The sequence below is a fragment of the Chrysochloris asiatica genome, unplaced genomic scaffold, assembly GCF_000296735.1.
Source record: "Chrysochloris asiatica unplaced genomic scaffold, ChrAsi1.0 scaffold00030, whole genome shotgun sequence".
Lineage (NCBI taxonomy): Eukaryota > Metazoa > Chordata > Mammalia > Afrosoricida > Chrysochloridae > Chrysochloris > Chrysochloris asiatica.
This window is the reverse complement of record NW_006408548.1, coordinates 16191569-16209819: the sequence shown is the minus strand read 5'-3', so window position 1 is coordinate 16209819 and position 18251 is coordinate 16191569. Positions and strand designations below refer to the sequence as shown.

Genomic DNA, 18251 nt, shown 5'->3' with positions numbered 1-18251 from the left:
GCTGACCTTAAGGTTCGCAGCCCGATTCGTAACCACTATGCTTTCCTGACAAATGGTATAGATCTTACTTAATGTGTGATGAATGAATACATAGAAGATAAATAAATACAATATAAATAGAGTTGATTCAAAGAATATTGCTGCAGGACTCCAGTTCAAACATCCACAGCTTTATTCCGAACAAAAAGTGTTAAACATATGTCAGCGATCAGTGAGTGGCTGCAGACTAGTTCCCATAGTAATACACTTGTCATAGTTTCTTTAGGGTACCTTTAAAAAATAATAATAATAAATAATTAAAATGGTGGCTTCCAAAGGGTTCTGATGGACCAGTTAAATTCCAGGCAGAGAAGTCAGCCCAGAAGATGATGGTGACTATTTTTGAAGATCTCAAATAGGTCATGTTGCTGGATATTTTTCACAGGATACAAAACAATCACAAGGTCTTATTAAGAAATTTTAAGAAAACTAAAAACTGCGTTTGTCAGGAAAAGGCCAAGAAAATTGTGCTGAAAAATGTTTTTCCATCATGACAATACACACTGGTAGGCAGGGCTATCCTATGAGAATTTCATTGGAAAACTGACTCCATCCACAATGTAGCCCCTTCAGACTTCTTAATAGTCCCCAAACTCAGAGATCATTTCAAAGGAATACTATTTGAGTCCGTCGAGGATGGCAAAACTGCCATTTTGACATGGTGTAAATCAAAGAGCACAGAATTCTTCAGGGAAGAATAAGAGATGGAAATGTTGCCTTCAGAAATGTAGAGACTTAGATGGAGGATATATTGAGAAATAATACCTTCATATTTTGATAATTTTATATAATAAAGGGTTCTATGACTTTATAAAGGAGCTCTGGTAGCGTAGTGGTTACGAATCGGGCTGCGAACCTTAAGGTCAGCGGTTCGAAACTACCAGCCGCTCCGCGGGGGAAAGATGAGGCTTTCTACTCCCGTAAAGATTTATACCCTCGGAAACCCTGTACAGGGTCGGTCGCTATGGGTCGGACCCGACTCGATGGCACTTAACAACAACAACAACATGACTTTATAAGGAGCTCTGGTAGCGCAGTGGTTACAAATCAGGCTGTGAGCCACAGTTCGAAACTACCAGCTGCTCCACAGGAGAAAAATGAGGCATTATGCGCCCATGAAAATTTACAGCCTCGGAAACGCTATAGGTCAGAACTGACTCTACGGCACTTAACAACAACAACATGATAAGTGCTGGGGATGGATGTATAACTTTTGGAGGGTGGATTTTTCATAGATTTTGCCTAAATATACCTACTCTGAATGTTTTTAGTATTATTTAAATATATATGTAACAATAAAAATGGTGATGAGTGTGCCATAGAGTCAGTTCTGACTCATAGCAACCTTGTATAGGGTTTCCAAGGCTATCTATCAATCTTTACCAGAGCAGAAAGCCTCAATCTTTCTCTGACGGAGAGACTGGTACATTTGAACTGACCTTGTGGTTAGCAGCCCAGTTCACAATCTACTTGCTACCAAAGTTCCTTATAAATACAAACAGGGAAAAGTAAATGAGGAAACCCTAAAGAAACAGGGCATTGGAGAAAAGGGGTCCAAGGGGAAGTGGCTGAAATTCCTGGTGAAGAGATTTTTTGAGGAAGGATAAATGTATTGTGGGGTTCTGGAGGATCAAGTCCCTACCCTATGCTTAGTAATGCTACTTTCCAAGTTTGTGTTGGGAAAGTGTATTGGTACTTTCTGGTGTAAGATCCGTGGACATCAACAGTCTTGTTACACTGGCAGGTGTTCCGATTAAAGGGCCAGATGCAAAGAATCTATGGATTGGTTAGTGTTAGAACTTCTCCCAGCTACATACACAAAAGTTGCTTTTCCTGGAGACTTGGGAGCAATGTCAGAACTTACCTTGTGCTGGCAAAATATCCCTGCCTTTGCTTCCCTGACAAAACATCCAGTTCTCTCAGTTCTAGCTATTTATTCTCCTGCCAGAACTGTGACAAAAGGGTTTATATAGGATTAACAGTAAAAACAAAACAAAACAAGATGAAAAAAAAAACATGAAAGAGGCAGGCGTGTCTTTTCAAAATGATCAGTGTTCACCTCCCTCCACCCCACCCCAGTGTCTGCTTGCACTCTGCATGCCTTGTGCCTGGGTTGGATATGTCTGCGCCTGTGAGAACCTTTTTATTTAGACATCACAAGGCATCTGACCAATTTGAACACGGCCGGCTGCAACACTGGTGCACACAGACGCCTGCTCTTTCTTCACAAAACTCTCCAGTTCAAACATGTTTGCAGAACATGATTCATGGTGTTTCTTTCTGGATTGTCCAGTGGGTAATTGCTGTATGAAAACCAGAGAAACAGATGTAGACCCTGAACCCTGGCTATAAATTTTTGTTTTATGATTATGGGTTTCAAATGTGCTGTCACACTGACAAAGCTACAATTACTTGAACCAAAATGGATTTTGCTTTCAAACTTTTGCTTTTTTGTTTGTTTGTGGTTAAAAATACTTTTAGTAGAGTGTCTATTGTCATTGATCAAACAAAGAAAATAGAGGCGATGAAAAGTATCAGAATGTTAATTTATGCTATACCAAGGGGATATCTGGGAAAGGTTTCTTCTCAACTATTAAAGTAGTGTTTAAAATGGATCTGTTAGAAGGTGAAAAATGGACTAGTTAATTTGTCGATAATGAAGTTTAAATTATTGGCACCCATTTTAAAGAATTGTGGCTTATCTGTATGCCTTTTCCTTAACACTTAAGATGAAGAATTTGGAGGAAGAATGAAGTGTTTAAGAAGTGTGAGAATTAGATTTACTGTTGAAGAAATGATAAGAAACGTGTGGCTAAATTGTGGGGTGGTTTAATAGATTAATACTTTAAGTAATAGCTCTAACAATTGCTAGTGACATAATTAATTTGTCATGAGAAATGATAAATTGACTAGTAGTACTGTTGCATTCAAAGACACCCATAATGGCCTATTCACAAGGATTTTAAAAAAACGGATGGTTCATTTCCAGGCCCGAGTGTTTCTCTATAGTTAAGAGAATCCCAAGGTGATTATAAATTAAAATTTATTTCTTTTGTTGTAAGAAAACAAAACACCAGGTCTCCCAACCCCCGTCTGAAATACACGCACACACTTTTTCTTTTCTTTTTTTCTTTTAAATGCAATCATAAAACACTGGAGGAAGAAATTTGGGAGCATTTGTCTCTCTCCCCAGAAGAAACTGATACTCTATCCTAAAAGAAGTCTGGGAACCCCCATCCCTGCAAGTCCAGGAAAGAAGTGTCACAGCCTCCCCTTGTAACAGATACCTGTGCACACACACCTGTCAGCAATGCTGTGTTTCTTCTTCTCGTCTCTAACTTTGGCAGTACTTTACATAGATCGGTGTCCTCCACCTTAATCTAAACACTTTTCATCCACCACTAATATCTGATATAAAATGTGCCCCGTTTCCAAGGAACTCTGAAGACCTTAAATAAGCATTTGGAGCTATGAGTCTTATGGACAAAGTAGACATTGGCACATAATGCAGTGCTTTGTGTATCTTTACAACTGTCTTAATGACAGTGTGTTAATGTTTTGTAAATTCCACTGTGCTCCCTTGCTTAAAATGTGTGTTTTCTTTTTGTAGTTGAAGGGTTCCTTATAACAAGACTCTGTTACAAAATGATAGCCTTGTCAAAAGAAAGGAAAGGAGGGTGGGAGCAAACACACATAGTTTCAGAAAAATCTCACCCCTGTATCACACTAGACATTTCAATAGCAAGAACTGAGCTTGCTGGGCTGAAAATTGTTTTAATGGACCTTCATAAAAGAATCTTTGGCTTGGTGTGTGTGTGTGTGTGATGTATATTTTTCATGTTACACCAAGAGTGCCACTTAGCAAATCTGCTAGACGGAGCCTTGTTTCAGCATGGGGCAAGGTGCCCTCTGACAGGCTTTTAAAAGGTCTGCATGCCAATGCACATTCCAACAGGATCCACAAAAAGAGAGACAGAAGCAGCACTCTTTGCTGCAAAAGACAAGGAGACTCTCCCTTCTTGCACATCCAGTTGCCCACTCTGTTTTGTGGGAAAATAGAAGCAAATACTACACAGGCAGCAAAGGGACTAGAGAATTTGTGGTTCTTCCCAGAATTTTCCATTCTGTGATACACGGTTACAGGGTGAATCGTGGTTCCCTTTTAAAGCTGTTTGCCTGGGGTTATTTGTAAATATTACATCTGACCTCCTCTGTGTTTCAAAACTGGCTGGGCCCTTGTGAGAGGAATAAAATAATATTCCTTTAAAATTTGTTGTTGTTGTTAAGTCCCGTCGAGTCGGTTTCAACCCATAGTGACCCTGTACAGGGTTTCCGAGGGTGTAAATCTTTACGGGAGTAGAAAGCCTGATCTTTCTCCCGCGGAGCGGCTGGTAGTTTCGAACCACTGACCATAAGGTTTGCAGCCCGATTCATACCCAGTATGCTACCAGAGCTCCTTTAAAATTACTCTTATACAAATAAAGCTAGGATCGAGCAGGGGATAAGGGGACACTGGTAATTGGTGGAAAATAGCCTTTGGAAACTTAAAAACCTCACATTTAGCCACTGTTCAAAATATGTGTTCATTGTGTATAAGAGAGAGATAGAAATAAAAGGGATAGCCAATAGGTCTGTTCAGGGTACCCGGGGTGTGGGAACTACAGAGGAAATTTCACATTGGACTGCGATTCTAGGGGCTAGGTTCCAGTCACGGTTCCGAGACATGTGATCTCAGACAGGCCCCAGTCTCTCTGGTCTTTTTCCCCCACTCAGAACAGAAAAATAAGAATATTCATGCTGTTGTTAAATGCTGTGGAGTCGATTCCAACTCGTAGCCACCCTGTGTAGGGTTTCCGAGTAACGAATGATGGGTTTGAACCTCCACCTTGCGGTTCAAACAGAATTAACCCACAGCGCCACACGTGTAGAGTGCCACACACATTTCTTATGGTGCTCACAACACTGAGATTGTATCCCCATTTTGAAGATAAGGAAACTGAGGTCCAGAGAAGTTAACTATCTGCACCAGATCACACAGGCAGAAAATGGTAGAGCTGGAATTGGAATCTAATTCAGTTTGACTCCCAAATCCCTTGACTACAATTTCGTTTTCTCAGATTAGGATCTAAAATCCTTTGTAAGTGTGTATGTTTGGGAGTAGGCGTAACTTACTTCTTGACTACTCCCTGTGTTGCTTATGACTTTGAGAGGGGTTTTAAGAGTAAATAAACCTGGAACTACAGAGCAAATGCAATCCCTTTTTAACCGGGGCTTGCAAGCAGGGTAAAGAAGAAGGAAAAAAACTCTCATGGAAAGTTTCTCAACTCAAGTCTTTCCCGAGGGGTAGCTGCTCTCTGTTCTACAGTTTAGGGATTGCTTGCGCTTTTTCGGGAGTGGAAAAATACATAAGTTACAAGGAATTTTACAGACAGAGAGGCGCACAGAGGAATTTAAAGGGTAGGATGGGTTGAGGGGGTGGGCGGGGGGGGGGCAAGAGGGTGAGGAGGAACGAACAGTCATTTCCAAGCTAAGCTGCCACAAATAAAAAGGCGTAAAGGGAGCAAAGTTGGCGTTCCACGTGAGGCAGGAGCAGTGTCCTAGCTCCTCCCCTCCTCGGTTTAAAAGCACTCCTTACATTGTTTTTAAGGTGAGAAATGGGAAAGAAAAGAGGCGGCTTGTGCACTCACTGCCTGCCTCTCTGGCTGTCTGCTTTTGCAGGGCTGCTGGGAGTTTTTAAGCTCTGTGAGAATCCTGGGAGTTGGTGATGTCAGACTAGTTGGGTCATTTGAAGGTTAGCAGCCCGGGAAGGGTTCACAGAAAGTTCACTCGCATATATTAGGCAATTCAATCTTTCATTCTCTGTGACAGAAGTAGTAGGAAGTGAGCTGTTCAGAGGCAGGAGGGTCTATTCTTTGCCAAAGGGGGGACCAGAATTCCCCCATCCGAGCTGTTTGAGGACTGGGATGCCGAGGACGCGAGTGATCCGTGCAGGGTTTGTCTGGGCACCTTCGGGGTAGGATCCGGAACGCATTCGGAAGGCTTTTTGCAGACGTTTGCTGGGAAGGAGAACTTGGGATCTTTCTGGGAACCCCCCGCCCGGGCTGGATTGGCCGAGCAAGCCTGGAAAATGGTAAATGATCATTTGGATCAATTACAGGCTTTTAGCTGGCTTGTCTGTCATAATTCATGATTCGGGGCTGGGAAAAAGACCAACAGCCTACGTGCCAAAAAAGGGGCAGAGTTTGATGGAGTTGGGTGGACTTTTCTATGCCATTTGCCTCCGCACCTAGAGGATAAGCACTTTTGCAGACATTTGGTGCAGGGGAGATCATGTTTGACTGTATGGATGTTCTGTCATTGAGTCCTGGGCAAATCCTGGATTTCTACACTGCGAGCCCGTCTTCCTGCATGCTCCAGGAGAAAGCTCTCAAAGCATGCTTCAGTGGATTGACCCAAACCGAGTGGCAGCACCGGCACACTGCTCAATGTAGGTTTATTTTTTTTTTTTCCCTTCTTCTACCAAGAAAAAAAAAAATGTCTCTTGCATGCAATAAAGACATTAAAAATAAACTGCATTGGTAGCAAGACAAAGGATGTAATGATTTAATGCTGAAGGGGTGTGATATGCTGGCGTGCATATTGATCCCCTGTGCTGAAATTTTCCTGTTAGATGTATTCTTCCCAAAGAACCCTTCTGTACCCGTTTCTCAGCTTACCAGCCTTCAAGCCTCTTGGAAACAGTTTTTTTAAAAAAAATTTTTTTAATATGCAAACGGGGAAAGGGAGTACAGAGTGACCACAGGACTTTGAAACATTCTTCAAGTAGGGCAGTTTGACACAGTGTGCAATTTTTAACGAAAATGTGTGTTGAGGGTAATTTAACTTTGTTGTTCTTTGGATTAGATTCTAGTTGTATATATCCCTGCCTTCGTGTATTCTAACAGTCAAAAGTAATTGAAATAGGACATCTTCCTTGCAAGGAATCTGACTAATTACGGAGGCTGCTGCCTCCAATGTTTTCCTTGGTAAGGAAAGGCAATATTTCTTAGCATTGACCCTGCTGCCACCTTTCCGAGACACTTTGTTGCTCTAAGAAGTTGCTGTTTTGCTAGAAAACTACTGACAACGAACACCCCTTGGGTTGAGCCATCCATTATTCCCATATCTTGCATTTCAGCTGGGAACCTGAACTTCGGTTGAGAAAAGAAAATCCAAGTGTGGCAGCCCCGTTTTTGTTTTTTTAAAAATATTGACTATTTGGTTATCTGATGCTGACACCATGCTGAAGCACACATCTGGTCAACAGTAGCTTGGCTGCAGGCTTGAGAAATGACCAGAAGTCTTCGGCAAAATCCCACCTTCGGTGGTTGTGGTGGGAGCCTGCAGGACGCTTTGCACCCTGACAGTGATTTAGATAAATAGCTCAGCTATCTATCAAAATGTTTTTAGTACTTTATTTGACAATTCATTGGAGCATTCGCTTGAAAATGACATTTTAAATCTTTGTTTTTGAAGCGGTCAAAGTTTAACTGAAGAAACTTGAGTTTTACTAATTACAGGGTAGTGTATCTAAGGAGATTTAAAATTGCCTTCTCTGAAACTTTCTCTTCAGAGTAAAGACTTGTTTCTTGGGCCAAGAAATCAACAGGTTTTATAACTGAAAAATCAATAACCATATGATGCCAACAGTTTAGCTCTCTGACTTAACATTACTTGGAGCCAAAATCAAGGCAAAAAGATCATCATTTTCAGAAGGCATCTTAATCTTGAGCAGCACCTACCCCCCACCCACCCCCATTCCTTCTTTTTCCTGCAGCCCATTTTCTTTCTGGAGAATTCAAACTGAATCTAACAAGATAATTTTCCATGCCACTAACCAATCTTTTTAAACTTGTCTTTTCTGTAGCAATTAAAACAGTGTGAACAATTTCATTTGGAATCCTAATGAAGCGGTGCACTCTGAAACTTTTCTATGTACAAGAAAGTTATAATGGAATATATTTTTAATGAAAGGGGGGAAAAATGCTCAGGACCCTGTCAGAAAGATATTGCTTAATAGAGTTTTTATATGTAGACATTTCCCCTTTTGTAATTAACCCTCCAAACATGCCTATTAAAGTTGTAGAAGCTGAGGGAAAAGCTTTGTTTGTTCTTGAACAAGTTAAACAAGGGATTTGCCTTATCTGGGGAGAAAGAGTGGTGAATGTGTCATTCGCCTAGGGCCAGCCGATAAGCAAGAAGTGTTGATAACAGGAAAGTTCAGCTAATCAAAGAAACTTGCAATAGAAAAAGTAAATAAAGGCATTTGACAAAAGGATTTCAGAAATTCCAGTGTCTTATTTTTTAAACAGAGCAATTAATTGTTATTGTGGTAAATTTCACAAGAGTTTGAATCCCACATATCGACTTTAGGTTAAATGAATAAAATGTAAATATTGCTATGTTCCTGTAGAATTGTTTTATCTTTCATAACTCACTTTGTGACTGGTCAGTTTCCTGGCTAGGGCAATTATTAGAATTTTATATGTAAAAAAACCTAAAAACTAAAATGAAAAACTTCTTAACAGTTGTCTGCCAGGCAGTGGTTCAGGGTGGCATAGCTAGTGAAGGTTTTTAAAATAAAAAGCACATTAATTAGTGCTGTGCTTGTATGAGAAATAAGAACATAAAAACCACAACCTTTTCTATTTTATTGAATGGATGTTTTGATGAGAAGCAGATCTGTTTGTGCTCTTAACACAGAGGAAACAGTGGGCAAGAAAGAGAAAAAAAAATAGTACTAAATTCCAACACAAACTGTTTTTTGCTTGGAGCTCTCTCTTTCTATATATATACATATATATATATTTCTATATAGATATACACAAATAAATATACTAGTAATATGTATGTATGTGTGTGTGAGGTAAAATTATTGATCATAGAACATACCAGAAGCAAATTTTGAAAGGTGGTAGAATATTTCCTTTATTTTCTCTTTAATTTGAAAGAAAAATGATATGCCAACCAGCTGCTGGATAGGGTCTGTGAATTATTTGTTATCAAAATGTAAAGTCAGAATTAGGGCTCTACTAAGGAAATGGTTACACATCGGGCTGCTAACCTCAGGGTCAGCAGTTCGAACCTACCAACTGTTCCATGGGAGAAATATGAGGCTTTCTGCTCCCATAAAGATTTACAGCCTCAGAAATCCTGTGCAGGGTCACTATGGGTCGGAACCTACTGCACAACGCATAACAACAACAACAACAAAGTGAAGGCAGTGTAAGTAATACTGACTTAAGGCTGTGGGTAGCCAAGTCACCAGGTTTCTATTCAGATGTCTCCCAGATTATCTGGCCTTTAGACTGCTCCAGATGTTCTCTGCATTAATTGTTCAGTGGGCATAAGATAAATCTTAATATTTTGTAGGTATAAATATAGTTGTTTGGGGTGAGATCATGAGAGGGACGACTTCTTGGCCCCTTTCCCCATCTTCTTCCCACTTACACATCAGAATAAAAACAAATCCTTTTAAAATAGGATTTTGCCCAATAGTAGAGGACAAATAACCCAATTTTAAAACCAACAGTCATGATACGTGATTAAGGAATGAAAAAAACCCTCCCTTTTCAAAATAACTAACACCAGAATTTAGGTATTAAACAATATCTAAATCCTCTCCTAGTGAGACCTAAATTGGGGTCAAAGTGGCAAAATCAAAGATACCCTCTGAAAGAGAGACTAAATAAAGACTGACAGGCACCATATGAATTGAATGGGATTTTGAATAAATATTTCAGTGAAAAGGCCCAATTGTTTTTCTAAAGTAGGACATAATTTTCTACTTCTAAGCCACATGACTGTGGTAACTAATACCATCAGAAAGAAGCGAAAAGGGACTTTTACTCAAACCTCAAAGAGGGTGCAGGGCTGGGTCTCTTAAAAACACGCAGAAAATTCTCCAAGTTTTTATTGATATCCAGATAGATAATTTGATGAAAAACATGTGAAACTCTTCACTGAAGATTTCTAGCACAAATAAACACATGCTTACTTACCTTGATTACTGGGTATTCTATCCCAGTCAGAGATTGTAAATTTGAAAAGAGGCTTTGAATCTGTAGGAAGGTGTTGTGGCATTGGGAAATAGACTGATGCCAACCATAAATACTTAGAAAAAAACCTTTTATGAGGTGAAATTATTCACTGTAGATTAGTAAGTAAAAGTAAGCTGTGCTTACCTTGCTTATTGAGTAATCTGATTCTGTAAGTATAGCTGTGCAATTCAGAGGGGAAACAAAAGGTTGAGTTTAAATTTTATCCTAGAAAAAAGTTGGATTAAAAAAAAATGTAGGTGAGCTACATATCTATGGAATTGATTTGGAAGCTATAGTTACAATTTGATTTGCCAGTCTGACCATATATGTTGTTGTTGTTAAGTGCCATGGAGTCGATTTCGACTCAGTAGCAACCCTCTAAATGGTTTCTGAGGAGCGGCTGGTGAGTTTGAACGCTGACCTTGAGGTCCAAACCCACCTTGTGGTCCAGTGCATTATCCTGCAGCATCACGCCAGGACACCCTGACCGTATATAACCAGTCAATATTGTAACTAACTTCTCTTTAAAGAACAAGGAAAATTCTTCTGTGTATCAGATGTTTGTAATTTACCTTTAGCATACGTTAACCACTTCCTCCCACAAATGACTGAATAGTCAGAAAACCTTACTGTTTTCTTCATACATTGCACAAGCTTCATTAAACTATAACCCAGAGGGCAAAAACATGATAATTGATAAGGAATTTTTAATCTTTAAAATATTTTTTTAAAAAAATTGAAAACCTGGGCATTTTAAAATTAGTAAATTATTCTCTCAGGGATGGAGATACAAAACCAAGATAAAAGTTTTCAAGTCATGTCATGTAGAATCTTACTAAACAACATGTGCAGTGTTCTCTTAAAAATATATTAACAAGAATCTTCTATAGAGTTTGAGTTACATGGCAGTGCTAATAAATTTATTATGAAATGACATTTTTATACTTGAAATGTTCTAATATAAATCCAGTTAACTATCAATTAAATAGGTTAACCTTCATTAAAAATTCCCATTTCTGAAATAATCAGAAAAAGCTTGGCTAGAAACCTTTCCAAAAAATATTAGTGTAGAGTCTTGCCTTACAAATTACAGGGTCGTTATGGCACTCATATATCTCTGATTTTCTTGAATAACCCACTTTGAAATATACTGCCACAGTTCCTACATAAATCATTGAAATATACCAGGTATTTCAATATTACCATATCTCCCAGGCTGCCCCTTGAACTCAGGAGTAGCAAAGACAATCTTTGTTTGGATTCTGTGGTCAATATAACCAGGGTGCTCGCAGCTGAATTTGTCCATTGTGACTGAAGATCACCTTTGCTTTTGGGTTTTTCTTCTCATCATGAATATTTTTGTGGCAAACTGTAGATCTGTAAATACTAGTGCAAAATTGGCTACCACACTATGATTCTGACTTTAGCACTCTGTGTGTGTGTGTGTGTTGGGGAGTTGGGGGTGGACATAGAATTAAATCAAATTGTTATAAATAAATCTATATCTGTATCAGTCTGTTGCCAACTTCTTAGAAAGTTGGAGTAGGGGGTGATGAGGTGGGGGTGGAGGACACAGTTAACTCATTTCAAATTTATCTGTATTCTGTCTGTAAATGGCTTGGCCTGAGTACCTCTTGTTAAGTAGGAGATGAGATAACCTGCCCCATCTGTAAAATCTTAATAACACAACCTCATCAGTCAATATGCTGCCCTGAATTCTTCTTTACTTCATCATGTAGAAGCATGATGCCCAGCTCCTCACACCTTAATCCCTTCTGAATGAATAAGGAGTCCTCGTGTGGGACTGTAGCACTAGATTTACTAGACTGCCAAGAGCAAGGTTGGTGGTTGAAACCCACCAGCTACTCCATGCAAACCCTGTACAGAGGGTTTCTATGAGTCAGAAATGACTCACTGGCACTTAATAACAACAACAACGTTGCACAAATTCTCTTTACCTGGGAAGGCTTCCTGCTTCCATTAAGATTTACAGCCTCGGAAACCCTCTATTGGGTAGCTATGATTCAGAACATACTTGGTGGTACGCGACCACCACCAGGAAAGAGTAAAGGATCTCTGGTGATGTAGTGGATTACGTGTTGGGCTGCTGATTGCAAGGTCAGTAGTTTGAATCCACCAGCCACTTCTTGGGGGAAAGATGAGATTATCTACTCTTGCAAAGATGTACTGCCCTGGAAACCCGTATACAGGGTCGCTATGAGACCACTGACGGATATGGCATTCCATTCCACTACCACCAGGACTGAGTAGAGAACCAGTCTGTAGGCATTTTACTATTTATCTTGGGCTTTCAGAGCTTCTTAGAAGGGAATCCAAGCAGGCAATAGAATTGCTGATTTGCTTTTTCTCTGGCCATTGCAGGGTGAGGAACTGAAACGGGACATTCAGTAAGATAAGACTCTCAGCCCCCCCTGCATGATAAGGCGAGGATAACAGGAACTGACATCAGAGAGGCAGCCCAGCCTGGCCAAGCATTTCCTTTAGTCAGGGCACAAGGATTCCAGGAGCCCCCTGGCCTCCCATGGGAACTCTTGTGTGAGTTCAGGGGAGGGAGAGAAAGCTAATTCAAAAAGGACTGGTGGGGGGTGCAAATGTTATGTGTCTCCAAAAGAAGGTTTCTCTAAACAGAACGAAGGATAATTTGTTGAGAGGGTAATTTTAATAAAACCAGGTTCTGAGATGATAATTTCAATTTTACATTGTTGCGAATAGGTGTTTGTTTCTCAGCTGTTCACAGCTTCCCTGTGATGTCGCATGAACCAGCAGACAGCAAATATGATCCAGCCACGAACCCTGCCAATTCTCCAAACAGAAATGTGAGGGAATTCATATTGTTGGAGTTAATCCCTGCGAATCCTAGTTACTTTTATAAATATAAAGTTCCCACCCCCATCCGCATCATATGACAAAGCCATTTCACTTCGTCTCCAGCCCTGCAACCATGTAGAAGTTATCATACTCTCTTTGCAGTCTTCCTTGCCTTTACTCTAAAACCCAGAATGCTTGGGATTTGGAGAAATTTAAAGAAGTTGTCCTTTCTTTTTTTTTTTTTTTTTAATTTATGGGTTCTCATTAGTCCACTCCTATCTTAATGTTTTGTTACGATTTAAATCTAAGAGTTACTTTTCTAATTTGACCAAGATTTAGTGAAATGTTTTGAATTTTTGTTCTTTGTATTATTAAAGGCACTCTGGTGACACAGTGGTTAAGCTCTTAATTGCTAACCAAAAGAGCTGTTGATTCGAGTCTACCATTGGCTCCACAGGAGAAAGATGTAGCAATCTACTTTTGTAAAGATTTACTGTCTTGGAAACTCCATGATGCAGTTGTCCTCTGTCCTATGCTGTCATTGTGAGTCAGAAGCAACTCCACCATGGCAGCGGACTTTTATTTGACCTGTTATTAATTGCTATTCTCCTCAGATTAAAATTCTACCAATTTGCGCAGGGAAGGGTGGTGGTGGTAGAATGGATTATTTCAAAATACAGTGGTAGAAATTATGTGTTGTAGTAGTCAGTTTCACTCATAGTGACCTGTGTAGGGTTTCCAAGAAATGACTGATGTATTTGAACCACTAACCTTACAGTAAGCAGTCCAGTGCTTATCCTCTAGCACCACACCAGAAATGATGTAGAAAAGACCAAGTAAAATGAATGTATAATTTATCTGTAAAAAGAAATTTGGATCACATCATTCCAGTTTTTCTCCATTTTCCAGAGCAAATGAAGTCCTCGTCTATAAATCTCCCTTCTCAAAAATATAAAAGCTTTCATGGCTACAGTACCTTTTTCTCATCATCAAAGTCAATAATTATAAAAAGGCTGATGATCTAAAGGCTATTTCAGCTTCAAAAGATTTTTTTAGGGTCTGGTCTATTGGAAAACTTGGGGGTATAATTAACTAAAATGGAAATGGAGGCAAACGGAATTTCATTCCTGATGTTTTAATTTAGCTCAGTCCTGCCATGTGTTATTGAAGAGAATTCTTAAAGGCAAACATAATTATTTCATTATGGTCTTCAGAATGTTTTCATTGGCTTTAATGACAAGAAGCTGTATAAAAAGGCATATATTTTAATTAGTTCTTATATTTACATCAGATAAATAACAAATAATTGATGAAAAACAAGTCTTTGGAATGGATGATTTCACATCGTGAGCTGGTTACAGTTTAATGATGAAACATTTCTCTGTTGCTTTGCATCTTAATTATCCAGGCATTCTAGTCGTGGTGCTATGGAACTCTAAAATATTGTGGTTACTGTTTCATTACAAAAAGATCACCATTAATGCCCATGAATCAGAAGCTGAAAAAGGTAGCTAGAAGCGCATCTCCAAGCAAATAAATTGCCAATTCCATTAATTTTGCCGCGTTTGTTGGCACTCATTGTGATCACTTTTATCTTCTATGCCTCATGTCTTTGGGTTAAGATTGCTAGGGGTTTCTTGTGTGGGGCTTTTTGTGTGTTTGTTTTTTGGCTACATCTTTCCTGGCTACCTTTTATTCCTCTTTTGCTGCCCGTTTTAAAGGATTGCATGAGAGTGTCTTGACAAATGTGCGCTGGAAATTCAGAGCACCTTTTCCCATGTTATAGGCCTGCTTTACCTTTGATTTTATATGAAAACCCATTTCACATGATTCATCCGTTTTGGTGTACAGAACACTAATTGTTATTATTGATTTTAAATTCCATGACCATTACAAGTCACCCAGATGACTGGCAGATAAAGGGTAATAATCCATGGAGTTCTGGGACTGTTTCATGTTTGTCTGGAGTACTTTATGTGATCAATATTAACTGCCCCATTGAAACTAACTGCTGGATCAAATAACAGTCAATCAAATGAATGTGCTTAGAGATTATTTATTGAAAGCTTTAATTGTTCACTGGGGCCCTGCTTATCAGAGGAAACAATAGGAACTAGAGATGAGATGAACAGGTTTGGATTTGTAGGCAACGAGAAACATTGGAGAATGCAGATGAATAACTCATCTCTCTGCCACTTGGGTAAGAGTTTACAGAAACTTATGTTGGGTATCTAGTAGGAAGAAGATGCAAATATTATTGCAAAGGTTATCCCTTTGTGGATATTATACCTTCTCTAGAAGAAGGTGTAATACTATTCTTACTCTCAGACCCAAGGCTGTGAAAAGTTGTCAGAAGCTTTACTGCTTTTCCGCATTTGTCCACACATACGTTACCCTCGCAGACATCTCTCCACCTCTGTTTCCCACCATTGCTCAGTGGTCTGACATAATGAAATAGTTTGACGTGACACAAGATCAATTTCTACATCTATGAAATGGGAATCCACACTGCAGGATTTGTAGGAGGATTAGAGGTATTGTAAATAAGGAAAGGAGCTCTGGTAGCGTAGTGGTTACAAATCGGGCTGCGAACCTTAAGGTCAGCGGTTCAAAACTACCAGCCGCTCCGCGGGAGAAAGATGAGGCTTTCTACTCCCGTAAAGATTTACACCCTCGGAAACCCTGTACAGGGTCGCTATGGGTCGGAACCGACTCGACAGCACTTAACAACAACAACAACAACATTCTAACCCTGGAGAAGAATAGTAGTTAGGAGCTTGGCTGCTAACTGAGAGGTGTGCAATATAAACCCAACGCTCAATGGCTGATAGATAAGGTATTCTGTTTCTGTATAGATTTATAGCATTGGAAAAAATATGGGGCAGTTCTGGTGTATCCTATAAATCCTATAAATTGGATTTAGCCTGACGATGAGGGTTTTTTTTGGGGGGGGTGGGTGGGCGGTTAACACGAAGGATTATTCTCATTCTGAAAGACAGAAGTCTTATGCTCTGATTTGGTAAGATATCTGTGATTTATTTGCCTTCAGTAACGTTGTCGTTGTTGAGTGCCGTTGCATTGGTTCCAGCCCATAGTAAACCCTGTATAGGGTATCCAAAGAGCAGCTGGTGAGCTTGCACCACTGACCTTGAAATTCAAACTGACTTTGCAGTTCGGTGCATTAACCCACAGCGCCACACTATGACTCCCTTCAATAATGTTGTTGTTGAGTACCATGGAGTTGGTTCTGACTCATAGTGACCCTGCACAGGGTTTCCAAGGCTGCAAATCTTTACGGGAGGAAAGCCTCATCTTTCTCCTGTGGAACAGCTGGTAGTTTCGAACTGCCAACCTTGAGGTAACAACCTGATTCATAACCACTATGCTACCAGAGGTCCTTCCCTTCAATAATAGTGAACAACATTATTTAAGTTGGTTTCTCCTTTCCTCGGTGAAATAGTTTGTATGTGGTTCATAACTGAGGTGATTCTCCTTAGTGTTTGTCATATGTTTGATAAGTCTGTGATCCTGGTTCAGAGGCACCCATTGACCAGAATCTCAGATTTAGTACAGATGACTGATCTTTACAGGTTGTTGTTGTCACCTTTAAAGTTGTCCATCTATACTTTGCCCCATGATGCTCTCCCCATGACATACTACATTTTCAGAGCTCACTGATGGATGGAGTTCTGCAGTGCTCTGGTCAGCAAACGCTAGGCTGCCTGCTGTGGTCCAGGTCTTCTGATAGGTTCTTTCTGTGGGGGCAGTAAGATGAATAAGATACCATGCCTGCTCTCTTAGAGCTCAGTGTCTGAGGGGAGAAACTTGTGTAACAAGTCACTGTGACACAACCACCTTGTGACACAAACACAAGAATCTCAGGATTTTGAACCTGAGTTTGATTATGGGCAAAATAAAAAATCACTGAGAACTTTGCTGGCGCATAAGGTGAGTGATCAAGTACGATATGTATTTTGTCACAGTGGAACTAGCATAAAGATTGTTGTTGTTACAACTTATAGCCACTCTGCATAGGTTTCTACGTGTGGCATTGAGGGCTGATGCACCGGACTGCAAGGTTGGTTTGAATAGCAAGGTTGACAGATCAAACTCATCAGCCGCTCCGTGGAAACGCTGTGCAGGGTTGTCCTGAGTCAAAACCGATTTGACAGCACTTAAAAACAACACGTGAGCTAAAGAGGGTTTGAATGGCTGACCTATGAATAGCAGTCCACTGCTTATTTCACAGTGCCACACCGGTACTCCAGCATGAAGATTTCCTTACCAGTAATCTTTTAATAGTACTTCACAAAGAGAAGTTTTAAACTTGGCTGGGGTAATAGAATAGGCATACACCTTCCATACATGCTTCTTTGAAGACTCACTCTTTTTTTTTTTTTTAAGTTTTTATTGTGAATTGAGTGAAAGTTTACAGGGCAGATCATCAGTTTTACATTTAAAAAATCATATACTATGTTTCATTACAATGCTTATAATTCCCTCCATGTACCATCAGTTAACATGAAGACTCAGTCTTCTATGGGTATCTCTAGACTGTTCTCTAATAAATTATATTCTTTTGGGGGTTAAATGGGTCAGATGTTTATAAATTGCTATTATTACTTGCAATTACAGGAGCTGTGGTAGCCTGATGGTTACAAGTCAGGTTGCTAACCTCAAGGTCTGCAGTTTGAAACTACCAGCCATTCCGCGAGAAAAAGATGAGGTTTTCTGTTCCCATAAAGATTTACACTCTTGGAAACCCTATATAATGTTGCTCTGAGTCGGAACCGACTCCACAGCATGCTACCACCACCAGCTGCAATTGAGTAGGGTCCCTGGCCCATGGTGACTTCACACAGAATGGAAAGAAACACTGCTTGGTCCTAGCCCACCTCAGTGAACCTTTGTGGATCAGACCATTGTGATACATAGCCTTTTCACTGGCTAATTCCGGGAAGTAAACTGGGCCTTTTTTCCTAGTCTGTCTTAGTCTGAAAGCTCTGCTGCAAGCTCTTCAGCATAACAGGAAACTTCTCCTGACAGGTTGTGTCTGTGCATGAGATCCGCTGGCCAGCATTGAGGCTGCCCTACTGCATTGGAAGGTCGGAATTCTACCACCGACTTGCTGCCAATCCCATTAAAAACGTACTCGTCACTCTGATTGTTTCTGTGATATGTTGAATCTACCCCAAAAGGTAGTGGCTAAAACTCTATATCATCTCATAGTCTGACAGGGCCAGCCTGGTACAGCTGAAACTGCATTATACAAGGGCTGTATTTTACATTGAACAGAACGTCATC

The 18251-nt window shown here is 40.0% G+C and overlaps 1 protein-coding gene across 4 annotated transcripts in view; it reads left to right on the top strand.

Annotated features, from left to right (window-relative positions):
* RARB (retinoic acid receptor, beta) overlaps window positions 1–18251 on the top strand; it is a 621377-nt gene that overhangs the window by 371946 nt on the left and 231180 nt on the right. Inside the window, exon 1 of one of the 4 annotated variants that reach the window (XM_006851622.1) lies at window positions 5901–6169. The exons of 2 other annotated variants lie outside the window; for them this stretch is intronic. Coding sequence is in view for 1 of the 2 variants with exons in the window: in XM_006851620.1 (XP_006851682.1) it covers window positions 6370–6526 (157 nt within the window). In the remaining variant the exon portion in view is untranslated. Of the gene's footprint in view, window positions 1–5900; window positions 6527–18251 lie in introns of those variants that run through there. One more of the 4 variants, XM_006851620.1, reaches the window with a different exon arrangement.